The following is a 17,257-nucleotide window of genomic DNA, read 5'->3' on the forward strand; positions in this document are numbered from 1 at the left end:
GGAAGCTCGTGTCTTGAAAAAGTCGTAAGTTGGGCCACTCCAAGCCTCCAGTTTGCATGGCTTGACTAAACAGCGGAACAGGACGACAGATAAAAAATAAAAATAGCCTATTTAGTAAAGTTAAATACATACCCTAATAATCATTTAAGTCTACATAAACTTTGTTACTTCCCACCCTTGCTGTTATGTAACACAACACATACATACGCAAAACAATTTACGCTACAGCTCGTTTGTCGGCGCGACGCAATTGAAGTTGTACGACAATCCGTCAGCGCTTTCACAGAGCTGAGAACTGATTTGCCGGCTGCCATAATCCAGTCGTTCTCGTCGGTCCAGTTGCGAGAGGGCACAGGTAGGCGCAGGTGAAGGTGGGACGGACCCAGCCGGCCGGGAGAAAGCAGACATGAACTCAAGATGACCGTCTTGACACAAAATGGAAACGATCTCAATCAGGTAAAAGTTTGTTTTTCTTACTTTCTTAGAAGTGTTGTCACTTAAAGTGGATTACTTGATCGTGTCACCGGGTTGGATTTTGTCGTTCATGATTTGCTGGTTCGCGGTAGCAGGAAACCAGGAAGCTTGTGATTTAAGTTCTACTTTGAATGTTCTACTTTAAAAGTCATTTCAAAAGCGGAGGACAGTGATGAAAATTCACAAATTGCAGAATGGAGTGATAAGAGGGGACAACTTGCCTTACGGAAACATATTTTAACGTTGCTCTCATAACAGAATGGTAAAGAAATGTCTTGCTGGTGGACATTATTGGATTGGTTTTAAATTCCAGGATACCTAAGGTCAAAGTCCATATCTGCACTTGCACTTGGTTTCAAGTCCTGGCATTTGTTTTTGTTGTCTCCGGGTAACACGTAACGTCCAAGTCACTTCTCGGATGAATACACTCGCAGGCCGTAACATTAGGTACACCTGTGCCCTGCATTATATTGAGGGGTGTGTCTCATATTTAGCTTGGCTTCTTTCGCCAAGTAAAACAACATGTTAAGTTGTTCTTAAACTTGTCATAACATGTTCCAACTAAATAAAATACCGAAACCATAAAAAGTGACATCCAATGTGGTTCTACACAAATATTTTGAAGGCATCTTTTATATTGGATTTCAGTAGATTGTGCGTGTGTACCGGTACCTAATATTGTGTCCGTTGAGTAGTCTATAGCCAGCGAAACATCATTGGCTTGCTAACTAACAAACAACTGTATTAAAAGTATTAGCAAGGCACAAAGTCACTGACGTCAAAACAGGCGATGAAATGTTACATTACAGGTTCTGGTGTTCAATCTTTAATCTGTAATACAGACTGGGAGGAATCCATTTTATTTTATTCTTTTTTAGCTGTCGGAAACGTCCGCTATAATCTCTATCAAGGCCTGCAAGACCTCATTTTGGGCCAACGTCAACCATCTGTCAATCGGGGCCCCCAAAGGCACCCCCCACCACTGATGTTTAATGTGACGACTGTTTCTTTCCCCACAGTTGAATTGGCAATGAGCTGCACCCAGTAAACATCGCGAGAACTCCTGAGGAGACCTCCCCATCAACAATGGAGGCAGACTTGGTGCAGTCACGTGACGCTGGCGACGTGGACCGGAGCGAGCCCGACCGCCACGCGCAGACCCCAGCAGGCGCCAACTTTTACCACAAGGTGTCTCCAGAGAAAGTCAAGTTCTACACATACGGACATCAGGCAAGTGCACAACAATCTTCTTCTTCTTCTTCCTCATTACTAATGGCGGCTTATTTCTGAATGTTTTTTTAAAACGCACAGAGACAGTTTTATTGATGCCTAAAGGGTACGTTCGTGTTTTACCCTCGTGAGAGGATAAACATTCATCATGAGAAACAACTTACAAGACAGACTGACAGCCAGGAATGATGTGTGAGAAAATGACGGATGGATGTGTGCAAAATGGCAACAAAACTATTCCTAGGCACGAGGGAGATTTTAACCACATTTTTATTAATTTATTATTTTAATTAACTTATTGTCCATATATTTGCTATTTTCACTTCACATATTTAGGATTCCTTTCAACAATGAATAAACTATATACTCATGAAACTATCATTAATATTACTAGTGCCACTACTATGACTACAATGGAAGCTATCACAATGCTATTATTACTACTACTTATAATAATAATAATAATAATAATAATAATAATAATAATAATAATCAAATATGATTAACCAAAAACACATAAATGTTCATACAGTGTTCATACGTTACATTACAGATTTAGGATTTATTTACACAATGTATAAATACATGCTGTCACCACTTCTAACAATGGAAGCTATCACATCATGACAATAATAATACTAATAATGTAAAAATATGCATCACAGAATTTTTTCCACTTAATTTTGATCGATATTTATTATTATTTTTGCAACATACAGTAAATGAAGTCTGATTTTAAAAAGCGAAAATAACCCCATAATCCTGATTATATAACTTTACTCTTATTATTTATGCTATTATTGTTATTTGTTTGTTGATCGCATGTAGAATTAGAATTGACAGTTTTTTCTCCTTCAACTACTTTTTATTAAGCGGCAATTTATTATGTGCTTAATGATCCGATTCTAGTCTTAACGCGGACATTCTTTTTGCTCTTCCTTGTGTTGCAGATGCGGACAAGACAGAAAGTTGTTAGCAACTATTCAACGGTGACAAAGGGAGCGTCAGCAGCAGCCAAACCCAGAGCCGCGCTCAAACAAGTTTTTCTCAACCAGGGAGTGTCTGACAGGAGCTTTACAGCCGAGGTGTCATCTTGTCTTATGCTTTAATGTGCCACATTATCAGAGAGAAAAATCATTAACCCGTTCACTGCCATTGACGGCTATAGACGTCAAAAATTCATTTGAACTATTTCTTTTAGTTTCATATTTTTTTTTAGTGTGACAAAAGTCATGTGATTAATTACAATTTTAATATTTTATCGTCTGACGCCCCTAATTTTTAATAATCTTTCCTTTTCTTCTAGGTTTTCATACTTTTGAAACTAATAGAAATAGTTCAAATGAATTTTTGACATCTCTAGCAGTGAATGAGTTAAACACAGTGGATATAAAAAGTCTACACACCCCTGTGCAAACAACTACAGCTTGACTCTATTTCTCCTGCTTGTCCTTTCGTCTTCCCTTCAGGAAAGGAATCAACTGGACGCGTTGAAGCAGGAGCTGGAGGCCTTCGCTGTGCCCGTCAGCCTGAAGTGGCGATGGAGGGATGAGAGCCGCGGGAGCACGCTGGAGCAGAACTGGACCGATATCGTCAACTCACACTCTGTAAGAACACGTAACTCGCTTAAAAATACTTGAGCAAGCACCAAGGGATTCGTTTTTTTTTTTTAAATTCTAAAGGGAATATTGCAATAATGTTCTACCTTCACTGCTGTTCAAGCTCAGTTTGTGAATTACGTGCACTTTATGTCCATCTTATGCCAGATCATGTCTCGGATGCAGAGGCACCAGCAGGAAGCCATGTGGGAGTTTGTCCTCACCGAACTCAACTACATCAACCGACTTGTTGTTATCAAAGACGTAAGACGCCGCCCACACCTTTTCTGTCAAAATACAAACTGCATTGTGATATTTCCCCTTTCATGCTTCTTGCAGTTGGTTATTGCAGCTTTGGTCAACCTGCACCTGCGTGGCTTGCTCCAGGAGGTCAGTCCAGCCGCAATTTCCCCCCACACACACACACACACACACACACACACGCTGCATTGCCCCACAATGACGGGTGACGGGCGGCAGAATGTGTGCTTTAGGCTCAATGGAAACATTCTCATGTGCGAAATGTAAAACAACATGTTTCCATTTTCCCTTTACGTGTATATGTGAAAATGCCTGTGTTGACTTGGTCAGGTGACACCCGAGCGGCTTTTCTCCAACCTTCCCGCCATCCTCAGCGCACACCAGCTGTTCTGGCAGGAAGTGATTTATCCCATGTTACATGAAGTCCGCTTGACAGGCAAACCTTTTAACCCAATGGGGTTAAAGGTCGGCTGCCTCCAGGTGAGCATTCCCTTCCCCTATCTATCTATCTATCTATCTATCTATCTATCTATCTATCTATCTATCTATCTATCTATCTATCTATCCAACCATACATCCATCCAACCATACATCCATCCATCCTCCTCCTATCCATCCATCCTCCCATCCAGCCATCCATCTATCCAACCATCCATCCAGCCATACTCCCTCCCTCCATCCATCCATCCATCCATACTCCCATCCATCCATCCATCCATCCATACTCCATCCATCCTTCCATCCACCTATCCAACCATACATCCATCCATCATCCTCCTATCCATCCATCCATCCATCCATCCTCCCATCCAGCCATCCATCTATCCAACCATCCATCCATCCATACTCCCTCCCTCCCTCCCTCCCTCCATCCATCCACCTATCCAACCATACATCCATCCATCCATCCTCCCATCCATCCATTCACCTATCCAACCATCCATCCATCCTCCCATCCATCCATCCACGTGACCAACGTTGTCTGCCTGCAGTTCCGCGAACGCTTCTCGGCGTACTGCCATTACTGTGCAGAGGAGGAGAACAGCTTTGAGTTCACACGCCAACAAATGGAGAGCAACCCAAATTTCCTCGCATATGTGCAGGTCAGACTCTTGCCAACAACAATTTTGCAGGATCCCGCCGTCCGTTTTTCTGTAATGTTTGTCTTGGTCACCAGCCTATGGACAATTGTTTATATATACGTATATTAGGGCTGTGTGCAAATCGGTGGTAACTCAAACTAACTAGCTTAGCGCTAGTTAGGATGAGGCTAGTTGCAACTCACCATTGTTCACAGTATGGCATAGGATTGTGGTTAAGTAAGTTATTTTAAACTAAAAAAAGTTGAACCTTTCCATGTGTAAGCGCATGCCATTTACGGTTTTGATTTAGAAAGAATTGAGAGAGTTGATCTGGTCATTCGGTGGCTAATGTCAATATAAATGCGGATCTTTGGTGCGAGTCTGAGCTCTTTGTTGATGTTGATGCATCAAACTTTAAAATAAAGAGTCAGAACAGCACAAGCAGTTTTCATTCTTCTAGATTTAAATGTCACCCATAAGCAAAATTAGATTTCCTTCGTCTTGTGGTTTGTCATATTGCACCCCCTTTGTTTTTAGCACTAACTGGTCTTGTGGTTTTTGTGCAAGCTTTCAGACTCCGTCATCAGCCTCATGCAAACTTTCAACGCTCTTCTTGTTTTGTTAAACAATTGAAGCGCTTCGTAACCCCAAGTTGTGCTTTGCATGCAGTGGGTGGAGACCCACCCGCAGTGCGCACGAATGCGCATCGGGGACATGCAGGCCAAGCCCCACCAGAGGATCACCAAGTACGCCCTCCTTCTCAAGGCGGTGCTTAAGACCACCCAGGACGGTCGCATGCAGCGCAGTCTGCGCAGCATGGTGAGAAATCTTCAACATCAATCACGCAGGAGAAAGCGTCCTCAAAAGCGGGAAAATCTCTTTCAGTTATCGAGTGTCAACACGTTTCTGGAGAGCATCAACGATTACCTGAGGATGAGGGACGAGGAGGCGGCGCTCTCCAATTCTGCTCAGAGGCTGGAAGGATACGAGATGGAGGGAATAAACGAAGAAATTGACAAGGTAAAACAGCTACAGGGCGGCACGGTGGCTGACTGGTTAGCACGTCCGCCTCCCAGTGCTGAGGACGTGAGATCGAGTCCGGGCTTCGGCCTTCCTGGGTGGAGTTTGCATGTTCTCCCCGTGCTTGCGTGGGTTTTCTCCGGATACTCCGGTTTCCTCCCACATTCCAAAAACATGCATGGCAGGTTGATTGGACACTCCAAATTGTCCATAGGTGTGATTGTGAGTATGATTGTTCGTCTCTGTGTGCCCTGCAATTGACTGGCAACCAGTTCAGGGTGTACCCCGCCTACTGCCCGAAGCCAGCTGGGATAGGCTCCAGCAACCCCCGCGACCCTTGTGAGGACAAGCGGTAAAGAAAATGGATGGATGGATGGAAATCAGCTACAAGGAATACATAGATTAGGGCCAGGTGATTAATTATGTTGAGCTCAAATTGCGATTTTTTTTTTTTTTCAAGTGGCTTCCGTTGATCAAATCGAATCCCTGCTGATGTACACGACTTACACGGCTGCAAATAGAGATGAATCAATGTTACCAACAAAGTGATTTTGTCACAATATTTAGCAACTTTTCCGACTCTTCTGGCAACTATTTCATTTGCAAGAAGTGACTTGCTCGTTTAATTCCAGCTAAGAAACGGACACATGAGAGGATTCATTTTTACAATGTTTTGTGTCGTGTTGCAGTCGCACTGAACGTGACCAAAAACGTGGTGATGGTGCCCATTTATACGACCTCAACACGTACTGTGCATGTGAACATTGTTTATTTACATTTACAATTAAGGAGGGTGTTTATGAACACGTTTTGACCAAAGGGATATTTTTCCAACAAAAAACACTTATTTTCTCATTTTCTGTAAAAAAAAATAAATAAATAAATTAAATGGCATTTCAATGCTCATTTAGTATCTCATCAAGAACATTTGAAAAGGAAAAGTTACAAAAAGCATATTTTTTTAATAATCTTTTTTTATTTTATTTTTATATCAGGAATGTGTTTATAATTGAGTAGTTATTGAACTAATTATTTATTTCAAGGTCATATCACCCAACTCTATGTTGCAATGTTACAAATGTTAACATCATGAAACGTTTCCTAACTGCATAGGAAATGGATAAGCAACTTTTAAACACAGTAACAATTAAGGCATGGAAAGAAAAAACACACACTGTGAAACATAAAAAGTAAAAACATTTCAACACTTTGCTTTAACTTGATCAAGCTGGACTAAAGCATTTGGACAATGTTTAAATAGACAGATTAGCTGGCTAGCTAGCTATCAAGATACCTAGCTCGCTGGCTATTGTTAGCTAAAAAGCTATCTTATCTATCTAGATAGCCAGTTAGCTAAAAAGCTATCTATCTATCTAGATAGCCAGTTAGCTAACTACTGTTAGCTAAAAAGCTAGTAAGCTTTCTAGATAGCGAGCTTAATACTTCCTTTATACTTTTATCCAGCTTGAAGACCGTCAGCAGCCGCATGTAAACTTTCAACGCTCTTCTTGATTTTGTTAAACCTGTCGAAATGCAATAAGAGCAGTCACTAGTTGTGCTTGTAGATTCGATTAGATTCGATTAGATTCGATTAGATAGATGTTGAATGCGAATGATACTCAGACGATCCATTACTTTCCTGTGCAGCACGTGCGAGAAATCTGCCAGTTTGACCTGACGTGCCCCATCAGAGGGGTCGGTGATGGCGTCGTCCGCAAACTGCTCCTGGAGGACAACCTGAAGGTCCGTGGCAGGAAAGACAGCAAGGTGAGCCCCTGCCTGTCTTTTTTTTTTATTTTTATTTTTTTACATCATGTCATCTGCTGAGTTTGAAAAAGTAACACGTATGTTTTTGTACTTCACGTCCCACACAATGTCCTCGTGTCCCCTCATGTCTCAGCTGGAGGTGGTGGCGCTGTTGTTCTCCGACGTGCTTCTGATGACCAAAGTGCAGAAGAAAGCAGAGCGACTGAAGGTGGTTCGGCCTCCGCTGGCCCTGGACAGAACGTACTGCGTTGCGCTGAAGGATAACTGTGAGTCTGGTCATCCTCGAGGAAATCCAATCATGCGCAGAGAGCATCAGTTCATAATTCACAGAAACCCGGCCTTCCTCTCTCGCAGGCTCGTTTCTTCTGGTCGAGGTGGGGGAGCTTTGGTGTCCTGTCAATGTCTACATATTTACAGCCGGCACCTCTGAAAGTTGCTCCGCTTGGGTGTCCGCCATTCACCAGGCAAAGGTAGACCAAATCATACGACACTTGAAATAATATAAGTCCACTGCTGCTATTTAACCCCTGGGCGTTATTTGACCATTTTTTTGGCTTTTTGTTGGTTCTGACCAAGCCATTTCAAAATAAAATAACGCCCAGGGGTTAAGACCACCTTTAACACACTGAGTGTTGAGCTTCATGTAACTCAGACTCATCAGAGATTGAGATGTTAATTTGTGCCAAAGCTAATCCTGAACCGGATGTTGGCTAATCAAATAGCAGTCAAGCACTGGATTTGAAGCTTTTTGGCTCGTCGTTTGGCTCTCATATTTTGGAAATCCTTTCTCTAGACTAGACTCTTTTGTTGGACGAAATGCCTTATTTATGAATTGTTGTCCGTCTTATCGTCATCATGTCGCCAGGTGATGCTGACGAACATGAGGGAGGCCGAAAATAGGCAATTGGCGGCGGCAGAAAGACCCGCTGCATTTGACGGCACGTGCGCGGCTGTCTCAAAAGAGGAGGTTTTTGTGGACCACACCGCCGGCAAACGCGCAGTCCCTCAGCTGTTAAATGGCGCTCATGCGTTTAAAAATGCGTCTGAAAATCCCCCAAATCACTTTGAAATATTGCCTCAAAAATTTGTCATCCAAGACAATAGAGGAGAAGAAAGAGTGACCCATCAAGAGGAGAAATTCAATCAATCTGTAAAGGTCATGGATCCACTGCGACCTCTCACCGCCAGACCGAATTTTTTGGTGCCAGGCGGCTACCCGGACGTTGACTACCCGACAGATGGACTGAACACTTCACCGGTTCCTGGCCAAACACGACCATCCGACGGCAAGATCGAAAATTCACATCCGGAGACTAAAGTCTTCCCAGGGACTTTCAAGTCCCCCATCTTACGAAAGAAGAGGACAGACAATGGCCTGAAGAGCCCCTCGCCTCAGACGGTGCACGGTTCAGAGTGGTCGCCGTCCAACAACTCTTCCTCCAACTCGGACTCCGACTGCGGCGGGAATACGAAGCCCGCCAATTCTCACATCGTGCTGAAGTTGAGCGCCCTGAAGCCCACCCGGGGGACTTTTTGGAATAACGACCCGAGAGCGTCGCCAGAAACTGAGATCTTTTCTGAATCTGAACTGACGGTTTTTAACCTTCAGAATAAAAAGGCCAGGCTGAGAACCCAGAGGAGCGCGTCCATTCCTAACATGCCGAGCCAAGAGGAGCAGAGGTTTCACTTTCCGGACGGCTTTCCTGGCAAGTCTGCATCCCCGGCGTCTCTCGAGAATCTTCTCCAGAGAGCCAAAGGTCGAGCGAGAGACAGGGACAGGGTAAAGAGCGGCAATAACGCGCAATCGGCCCATTTGAGGCCTCCTGCGTTTCCTTTGACGTCGTCGCCGTCACAGTCTCCGAGCGATTGGGACAGAGACGCGGAGTGGGAGGAGGAGGTGCAGCTGCAGAGGCACCAAGTCCTCACCATCAGTCGCGGATGGAATGAGCAGCTGGTGGATGGTGACGGTAACGGCAGGGTGGACAGGTGAGAAACAAATATGGACGATAGCTTACTCTTGAGCAGTGTTTATCAACATTTATTAAGCTAAGGTGCATACAATATAAAAATGCTAAAACCATAAGTCTAGAAACCCTGCTGTGAAATCCTACTCCTATTTTGATACCCTAACTCTACTTTGAAACCCTAACCCTAGTTTAAAACTAGGGTTAGGGGGTTAGGGTTAGGGTTACAAAATAGGGTTTCAATCCAGGGTTAGGGTTTCAAAGTAGGGTTTCAAACTAAGGTTAGGGTTTCAAATTGGGGTTTCAAACTAGGGTTAGGGTTTCAAAGTAGGGTTTTAAACTAGGGTTAGGGTTTCAAAGTAGGGTTGCAAACTAGGGTTAGGGTTTCAAATTAGGGTTTCAAACTAGGGTTGGGGTTTCAAACTAGGGTTAGGGTTTCAAAGTAGGATTTCAAACTAGGTTAGGGTTTCAAATTAGGGTTTGAAACAAGGGTTAGGGTTTCAAAGTAGGGTTTGAAACAAGGGTTAGGGTTTCAAAGTAGGGTTTGAAACTAGGGTTAGGGTTTCAAATTAGGGTTTCAAACTAGGGTTGGGGTTTCAAATTAGGGTTTCAAACTAGGGTTAGGGTTTCAAAGTAGGGTTTCAAACTAGGGTTAGGGTTTGAAACTAGGGTTAGGGTTTCAAAGTAGGGTTTCAAACTAGGGTTAGGGTTTCAAATTAGGGTTTCAAACTATGGTTGGGGTTTCAAATTAGGGTTTAAACTAGGGTTAGGGTTTCAAAGTAGGGTTTTAAACTAGGGTTAGGGTTACAAAGTAGGGTTTCAAACTAGGGTTGGGGTTTCAAATTAGGTTTAAAACTAGGTTTAGGGTTTCAAAGTAGGGTTTCAAACTAGGGTTAGGGTTTCAAAATAGGGTTTTAAACTAGGGTTAGGGTTACAAAGTAGGTTTTTAAACCAGGGTTAGGGTTTCAAAATAGGGTTTTAAACCAGGGTTAGGGTTTCAACGTAGGCTTTTAAACTAGGGTTAGGGTTACAAAATAGGGTTTTAAACTAGGGTTAGGGTTTCAAAATAGGGTTTTAAACCAGGGTTAGGGTTTCAACGTAGGCTTTTAAACTAGGGTTAGGGTTACAAAATAGGGTTTTAAACCAGGGTTACGGTTACAAAGTGGGGTTTTAAACTAGGGTTAGGGTTTCAAAGTAGGGTTTCAAACCAGGGTTAGGGTTTCAAAGTAGGGTTTCAAACTAGGGTTAGGGTTTCAAAGTAGGGTTCTAAACCAGGGTTAGGGTTTCAAAGTAGGGTTTTAAACTAGGGTTAGGGTTTAAAAATAGGGTTTTAAACTAGGGTTAGGGTTACAAAGTAGGGTTTTGAACTAGGGTTAGGGGTTCAAAGTAGGGTTTTAAACTAGGGTTAGGGGTTCAAAGTAGGGTTTTAAACTAGGGTTAGGGTTTAAAAATAGGGTTTTAAACTAGGTTAGGGTTAGCAACTTGGGAAGTTATGTTCAAAAATAGTATAAAAAAGTTATTTCTCTCTTTCTCTCTCTCTCTGATTCAGTCCTGTGTTTACAAACGGCATCAACGTGGACTGGCCCGGCTGGTGCTTCGACGCCGCCGAGGTGGATTACACAAGTCCGAGAGCTGAAGGACTCCTGGAGGATATCAATCAGTCTTTGACATTCGGGAATCTTTCCGAACAGGAGGACAACTTTTGCAGTCAAGTGTGAACTAGACAACTTCTTGCAAAAAAATATTCATGACAATTTTACAAGATTTTGTTTGTTTTTTGGGCCCCTTTACGTTTCGGAGCAGAATCACGCAAGGTTCTGTATCGCGTATATTGTACATGTAACTTATTTATGTAGGTAATACATGCAGTGTATATGCTGTCTTTTATTTTATTTATTGATGTACTATTAGTCATTTCCAGAAATGGTTTTCTGTGGTTTTCTAGATTTTATTGTGTAATAAATTAAGACACAAAGTCAACGTGAAAAGCATCTGTTATTGTCTTTATCCGGACACAGGTAAGCACGCAATATTGTACAAAAATCTTCAAAACACAAAAAAAACTGCTTTAGTGCTATTTGACTCTTTTACAAGAAAAAACAATCCTTCTAGTGGCTCAGGTTCGAAGCGCCTTTCCCCTTTTTCGCCGGACTTTGTTCTCTGGCCTCTTGCTCGTTGAATTTAGCGTGGAGAATTGTCTCCAACGTGATGAACTGGAAATTTCTTTTTCGCTGTACGGAAGAGAAAAACAGAATGTCACCCAAATGAAATGTTAACATGATAACAATATTGCAATAAGCTTAATTCATTCATTCACTGCCATTGACGGCTTTAGACGTCAAAAATCCATTTGAACTATTTTTGTTAGTTAAACATTTTTTTCCACTTTTAACAAGAGTATGAAAACCTAGAAAAAAAGTTGTTATGGAACATTTAGAACAGATATAAATTTTGTGATTAATCGTGAGTTAACTAGTGAAGTCATGCGATTAATTACAATTAAAAAATGTAATCGTCTGACACCCCTAATTTTTAAGAATATTTTTTTCTTCTTTTTTAAAAACTAGACTAAATGATTGTTAAAAATTAGGGGCGTCAGGTGAATAAAATTTTTAATCGTAATTAATCGCACGACTTCACTAGTTAACTCACGGTTAAACACAAATTTATAAATCATACTCTTGTTAACAAAAGTAGAAAAAAAATGTTAAAGTAATAGAAATAGTTCAAATGATTTTTTGACGTTTATAACCGTCAATGGCAGTAAATGAGTTATTTGCAAAAAAATAAAAAAATAAAAATAAATAAATAAATTCCAATTCTTGTCTATGATTTTTTTTTTAAACATCGTTACCCTTCGGTGGTTCTTGTATGTCTGAGCCAGAATCAGAATCAGAAGAAACAGGAGTGCAGTAACACCAAGCACAACTGCGGCGGTGTAGGCCACACCCGCTGAGCCGCTCACGTGATCTGTGATTTGAAAGAAAACAAATGCGATTTATGAACTGGCGTGAATTAAAAAATATATATTTTCAATTCGTTACCCAATTGAGAAGTCACGCTTTGCGTCACGTTGCCCAGCAGTCCTCGAGCGCCGTAAAAGCGACACACCCATTCCCCGCCGTCCTCGCGGGACATTTCGCTCACACGAAGACTCCTTCCCTGCTGGATGGGTTCCACCTCGCGCATGCCGCTGAGGTCGTAGGTCACGCGGACCCACTGGTAGCGGGTGACCTCGCTGGCGTCCGTCAGCTGACAGGTCAGGGCGATCGTTTTCTTCGGCGCGGCGCTGCAATCGACTGCGGACAAGAAAGTGGGTTGGACCGATTTGATCTCGAAAGACAATCGACAAAGACGTTTTACGGTGATGACTCACTTTTGGCCACAACGAGCTGCATTTGGCGAGACAGGCTGTTGCCTTCAACTATCCCGGCGCATCTGTACGTTCCCGCATCCTCCAGGACAAGCTCTTGTAAATGGACGGATTGGTCCCAAGCAGGTTGGGAAGCGGGTGAGGAAGACGAGGAGGAGGAAGGAAGGGATTGGAAAGCGGCTTTCCAAACAGAGCCGGGCTTGAGTTTGTACCAGGCGGGCTGAGCTGGGTTTAAGTCACGGGAGAAGACGCAGGGGAGGGTCGCTGCGGAACCCACAGCTGCATAAACCTTCGCGCCATCTTGGGACGGTCGGACGATTCCTGGGAGAGGAGGCACAAAAAATAAATATTAAGCAGATGATTTGATCCATTTTCATGCATCTTCCCGCACTCTAAAAACAGTTGGGTCAAAAATAACCCAAATACGGGTCAAAAATGGACCGATCCTCTACCTGGGTTGATTTGACCCAACTCTGAGTCAAGAAATGGTTTTTCAACGTAAAATAACTCTTAAATATTGGTCGGATCCTTTACTTGGGTCAAAAATTTGGGTCGTTTTGTATAGAACAACGCAGAAAGTTGGGTCAAATTGACCCCTAAAGTGGATCGGTCCATTTTTGATCCATAATTGGGTTACTTTTGCCCCAACTGTTTTTAGAGTGCGCCCTCTGCTGTTGACGGAAACTGACGTCAAACTGTCCTCAGGCTCGCATTGCAAATAATTTTTCCTTGAGTTTCCCTTTAATGGGTTAATTCTCGGTGCCAAAAACGTGTTTTTGTCAAATCCAAACGTTCAGTGCCAAGAACGTGTTATCACGTTTTTTTTTAGAATTGTTTTCCCATTGGATTTACATGCAGTCAATGAGTTTTTCAAAACCTGAATATTGGTAATATTTGTGGTTTAAAAGGCCATGTAAACACTTGCAAAACCCTGAATATACTCACATTAAGGTTGTCAAAAACCCAAATAAGACCCCTTTTCCAACCCGAATATTTGGTCATATAAACACAGTCGGTTGAATGGAGAATTGGTTTGTGGCCTGCCCGTGCTGTGATTCTGTTTTGTTCTGTTTTTTTAGTACAGGAAGTTTGCGCGGCGTCCGATGCACAGCACGACCCACCGTAAACACACAAGCAGAAATAAACAAACATGGCGGGAACTCCGACGCAGAACAGCACCGCACTTTTGGAATGTTTCTTTACAAAATGCTCTAAAATGGCTGCCATGCTACACGTGGCCTTTTCTGAAAATGGCTGCCATTGAATGAGCCAGCGACTGCAACATTGTAGTGTATGCTAGTTTTGTTAGCTTTTGTATGGCATTTTGTATCATGTGTTAGCATTAAGCTAGCTAGCTAGGGATGTATTTTGGTGAAATACTTTACATAAAATGTCATTCTTTTTGTTTTATGTTTAGGTTCAATGTAAATCGTGAAGTACGTCGTTACCATGTCGTTCTCGTCATTAAATTTTGTAAAGCACAAGACAAAAAATGTGGCCAAGTGACAACATTTTTTCATGCGTACGTTGCTCTCCGAGTGCCTTCAATGGTGCCCTCATCTCACCTCTGACAGTTAAAGCGGCCGAGGCTCGGCCTCGTGCACTTCTGCCGGCCACCACGCACGTCCAATATCCCGCCAGTCGCGCGCTGGCCTTCTCCTCCACATTCCACCGAGAGGTCAGAGGGCACGGCGCGCTCGAAGGCACAAACGGGCCGTTGTTCAACCTCCACTGCACTGTGGCACCTTGAGGCTCAGGTGTCACAGTGCAGTTGATTGAAACGTGGACCCCGGCCACCGGGACCGCCGGGGAGAACGACACTGCCGAGGAAAAAAAAAAAAACATTCTTCAGTGTCAAGTTTTTTGGCATGCAGGTGATATTATTAGGATTTATTGATTTCTATGATGTCTCATTTGCATCTAATATGCATTTTTTATATAAATATTAGAGACTAGCATTGTCCTGTTTGCAGTTTTTATTACATTTCTTATTATCGTTTTTATATTGCCGCTACAATAAAATTTATACGACAAGAAGCGCGTTTAAAGAATCTTTTGTGCAGTTTTTCCCTTTTTTACTCGCCACTGCCACCTCTGGCTAAAAGCGTAACTGCAGCGTGTGTTAGGCTCGTTCATGGTGCGCGTGCGAGTCGGTTAAAGCGACGCCACAGTTGACAAACGAAGACATGACTTTAAATGCGGTGAAGAATGAAGAAATACTCTGCCCCTCCCCTCCCCAAAGAAACTGATTAACTGCCATTGACGGCTATAGACGTCAAAAATTCAAAAAACTATTTCTATTAGTTTTTTTCCACTTTTGTTAACAAGAGTATGAAAACCAAGATGTTTTTTATTGTACATTTAGAGCAGATATAAAATTTGTGATTAATCGTGAGTTAACTAGTGAAGTCATGCGATTAATTATGATTAAAAATTTTAATCGCCTGACTCCCCAAATTTTTTATATTTTTGTTTTAATGTTTTCTTTTATTCATTCACTGCCATTGATGACTATAAATGTGAAAAATTGATTTAAACTTTTTCTATTTAAATTTTTCCCCCCACACTTTTGTTAACAAGAGTATGAAAACCAATATTTTTTTTTTATTGTACATTTAGAACAGGTATAAAATGTGTGATTAATCGTGAGTTAACTATTGAAATCACGCGATTAATTACAATTACAAAATTGAATCACCTGTCGCCCCTAATTTTTTTTATTTTATTTTTTATTTCTAATGAATTTATGTGAATGAGTTAATAATTAATTAATTAATTATGTGCAGTTTTTTTCAACTCAAAGATTTTTCTTTTTAGTCCGTTAAGCGATGACCAAGCCAGAAGGGGAATTCAATAACGAATTGTAGTCAAGTTACCTTTAATGACTCTGAGCACGAGCGAGCGCGTGACCAAGCGCCGTCCGCTCTGAAACTTGCAAGTGTAGAGGCCTCCGTCCTGCTCCCTGACGCCGCTGATTCGCAGGCCGCAGTCGCCTCCTACTAGCTGGCAGCGGGGACAGCCGACGCGCTGCTGACCAGATCTCTGCAGCCATCTGGAGCCCCAAAACTGCAAGCCGCTCCTCTCCTGTCTCCACACCGTGCTGTGGATGGACAATCACCAGAGCTCGGGTTCGTCCCAAAAAGTGCTTGATGGACGAAGTTCTTTCACAGCAAATTCATCCAAGCGGGGAATTTATGGACCTTGTTTTTGTGTAACTTCCAACAAAATGGAACACTCTAAAAAAACTGTTGGGTCAAAAGTAACCCAATTATGGATCCAAAATGGACCAATCCACTTTATGGGTTAAAACCCTTGTGGAAAATGTCATGCAATCAATAATCAAGCCGGATGCTAAAAACAATTGAGTGGTTCGTACCCTTGTTTATCCTTGGTCCAGATGATGGGTGCTGATGAAGAAGTGTTGCAGTCACACGGGAGAAGAGCCTGCGAGTTGGACTCGGCAAACACCTCTTGTAGCTCAAGCTGAGCGTCTGCATGAGACAAGTTAAACGGTCAGAAAACGGGGAAAAAAAATTAGAAGTTTACGAGAGGTAACATTCAGCCATACCTGACATGGAAAACATCATCAGAGCAGACACCAAATACTCCACAAGCATTTTGATTTGCTCTTTGTGAATGTGTTGCTTAATGTGTGAGGTTTTTGATGATGTTGCGTGATGTGTTGTTTAATATAGGACCGGGGGCGGAGCTTTGGGTAGCTTGGAAACTGTAAGACGCACATAGCGGGAGATCCATTTCCTCCCACGGATTCTCTCGCTCGCACGCTCGCTCGAAGCCACAGAAAGCAAAGCGAAAATTGAGAAATACTTCTGTTTACAACATTTGATGCAATAAAAAAAAAAAGTATATATTGAAAGAATTCTGATTACCTTCAATTTTCCTTTTTTTCTCCTTCATTATATGTATTAGAGGTTTATCAGCATTTTTTTTTAATAATTTTGGGGGTTTGCAAATTATTATTTTTTCCCACGTATGTAATGTATTACAGTACTTTAAATGTACTGTATTTGATACTGTTATGTTTTAAATTCATAAGTACTGTAAAATAAATACATAAAGGGATGGATGAATGAATAAATAAATAAATTGGATTCTGCCATTATTATTTTTTGTTTAAAAAAATAAAAATAAACTTATTACATACATAATTATCTCCTTAAAAAAACTAATTTTTAAAAATGTTAATATCTTTCTTACTACACTACCCTTTGTGCATATATGTGAAATTAATTTATACTTGAAAATATAGAAAAATAGATTGGATTAAGCTCTCCTACCGCCATATTTTCCCTTTCTTTGTTATTTTCTTTATAATTAACTCATTCACTGCAATTAACGGTTATAAATGTCAAAAATCATTTTAACTATTTCTATTAGTTTAACAATGTTTTTCTACTTTTGTTAACAAGAGTATGAAAACCCAAATTTTTTTTATTGTACATTTAGAACAGATATAAAATTTGACGC

The 17,257-nt window shown here is 41.7% G+C and overlaps 2 protein-coding genes across 3 annotated transcripts; one reads left to right on the plus strand and one right to left on the minus strand.

The window, feature by feature from the left end:
- Window positions 1–162: 162 nt before the first annotated feature.
- Window positions 163–11,376, plus strand: plekhg6 (pleckstrin homology domain containing, family G (with RhoGef domain) member 6). 2 transcript variants are annotated; one of them, XM_077576906.1, is made up of 15 exons: window positions 163–456; window positions 1,494–1,704; window positions 2,655–2,789; window positions 3,174–3,311; window positions 3,471–3,566; window positions 3,642–3,692; window positions 3,894–4,043; window positions 4,556–4,666; window positions 5,315–5,464; window positions 5,531–5,665; window positions 7,313–7,408; window positions 7,566–7,698; window positions 7,787–7,902; window positions 8,298–9,418; window positions 10,946–11,376. In XM_077576906.1, the coding sequence occupies exons 2-15, from the start codon at window positions 1,561–1,563 to the stop codon at window positions 11,112–11,114; spliced, it is 2,745 nt and encodes a 914-aa protein (XP_077433032.1). In that variant the 5' UTR covers window positions 163–456; window positions 1,494–1,560; the 3' UTR covers window positions 11,115–11,376. The 2 variants fall into 2 exon arrangements, with proteins under 2 accessions (XP_077433032.1, XP_077433031.1); XM_077576905.1 differs by having other exon boundaries at window positions 166–456; window positions 7,313–7,432.
- On the minus strand, window positions 11,373–16,386 carry lag3 (lymphocyte activating 3). The gene is made up of 8 exons (XM_077576731.1): window positions 16,338–16,386; window positions 16,146–16,260; window positions 15,646–15,869; window positions 14,335–14,589; window positions 12,773–13,090; window positions 12,441–12,695; window positions 12,251–12,366; window positions 11,373–11,627 (listed from the first exon to the last, which is right to left on the minus strand). Exons 1-8 carry the CDS (start codon window positions 16,384–16,386, stop codon window positions 11,505–11,507), a joined length of 1,455 nt encoding a protein of 484 aa, XP_077432857.1. The 3' UTR covers window positions 11,373–11,504.
- Window positions 16,387–17,257: the final 871 nt, after the last annotated feature.

This window comes from Vanacampus margaritifer, chromosome 9 (genome assembly GCF_051991255.1).
Source record: "Vanacampus margaritifer isolate UIUO_Vmar chromosome 9, RoL_Vmar_1.0, whole genome shotgun sequence".
NCBI lineage: Eukaryota > Metazoa > Chordata > Actinopteri > Syngnathiformes > Syngnathidae > Vanacampus > Vanacampus margaritifer.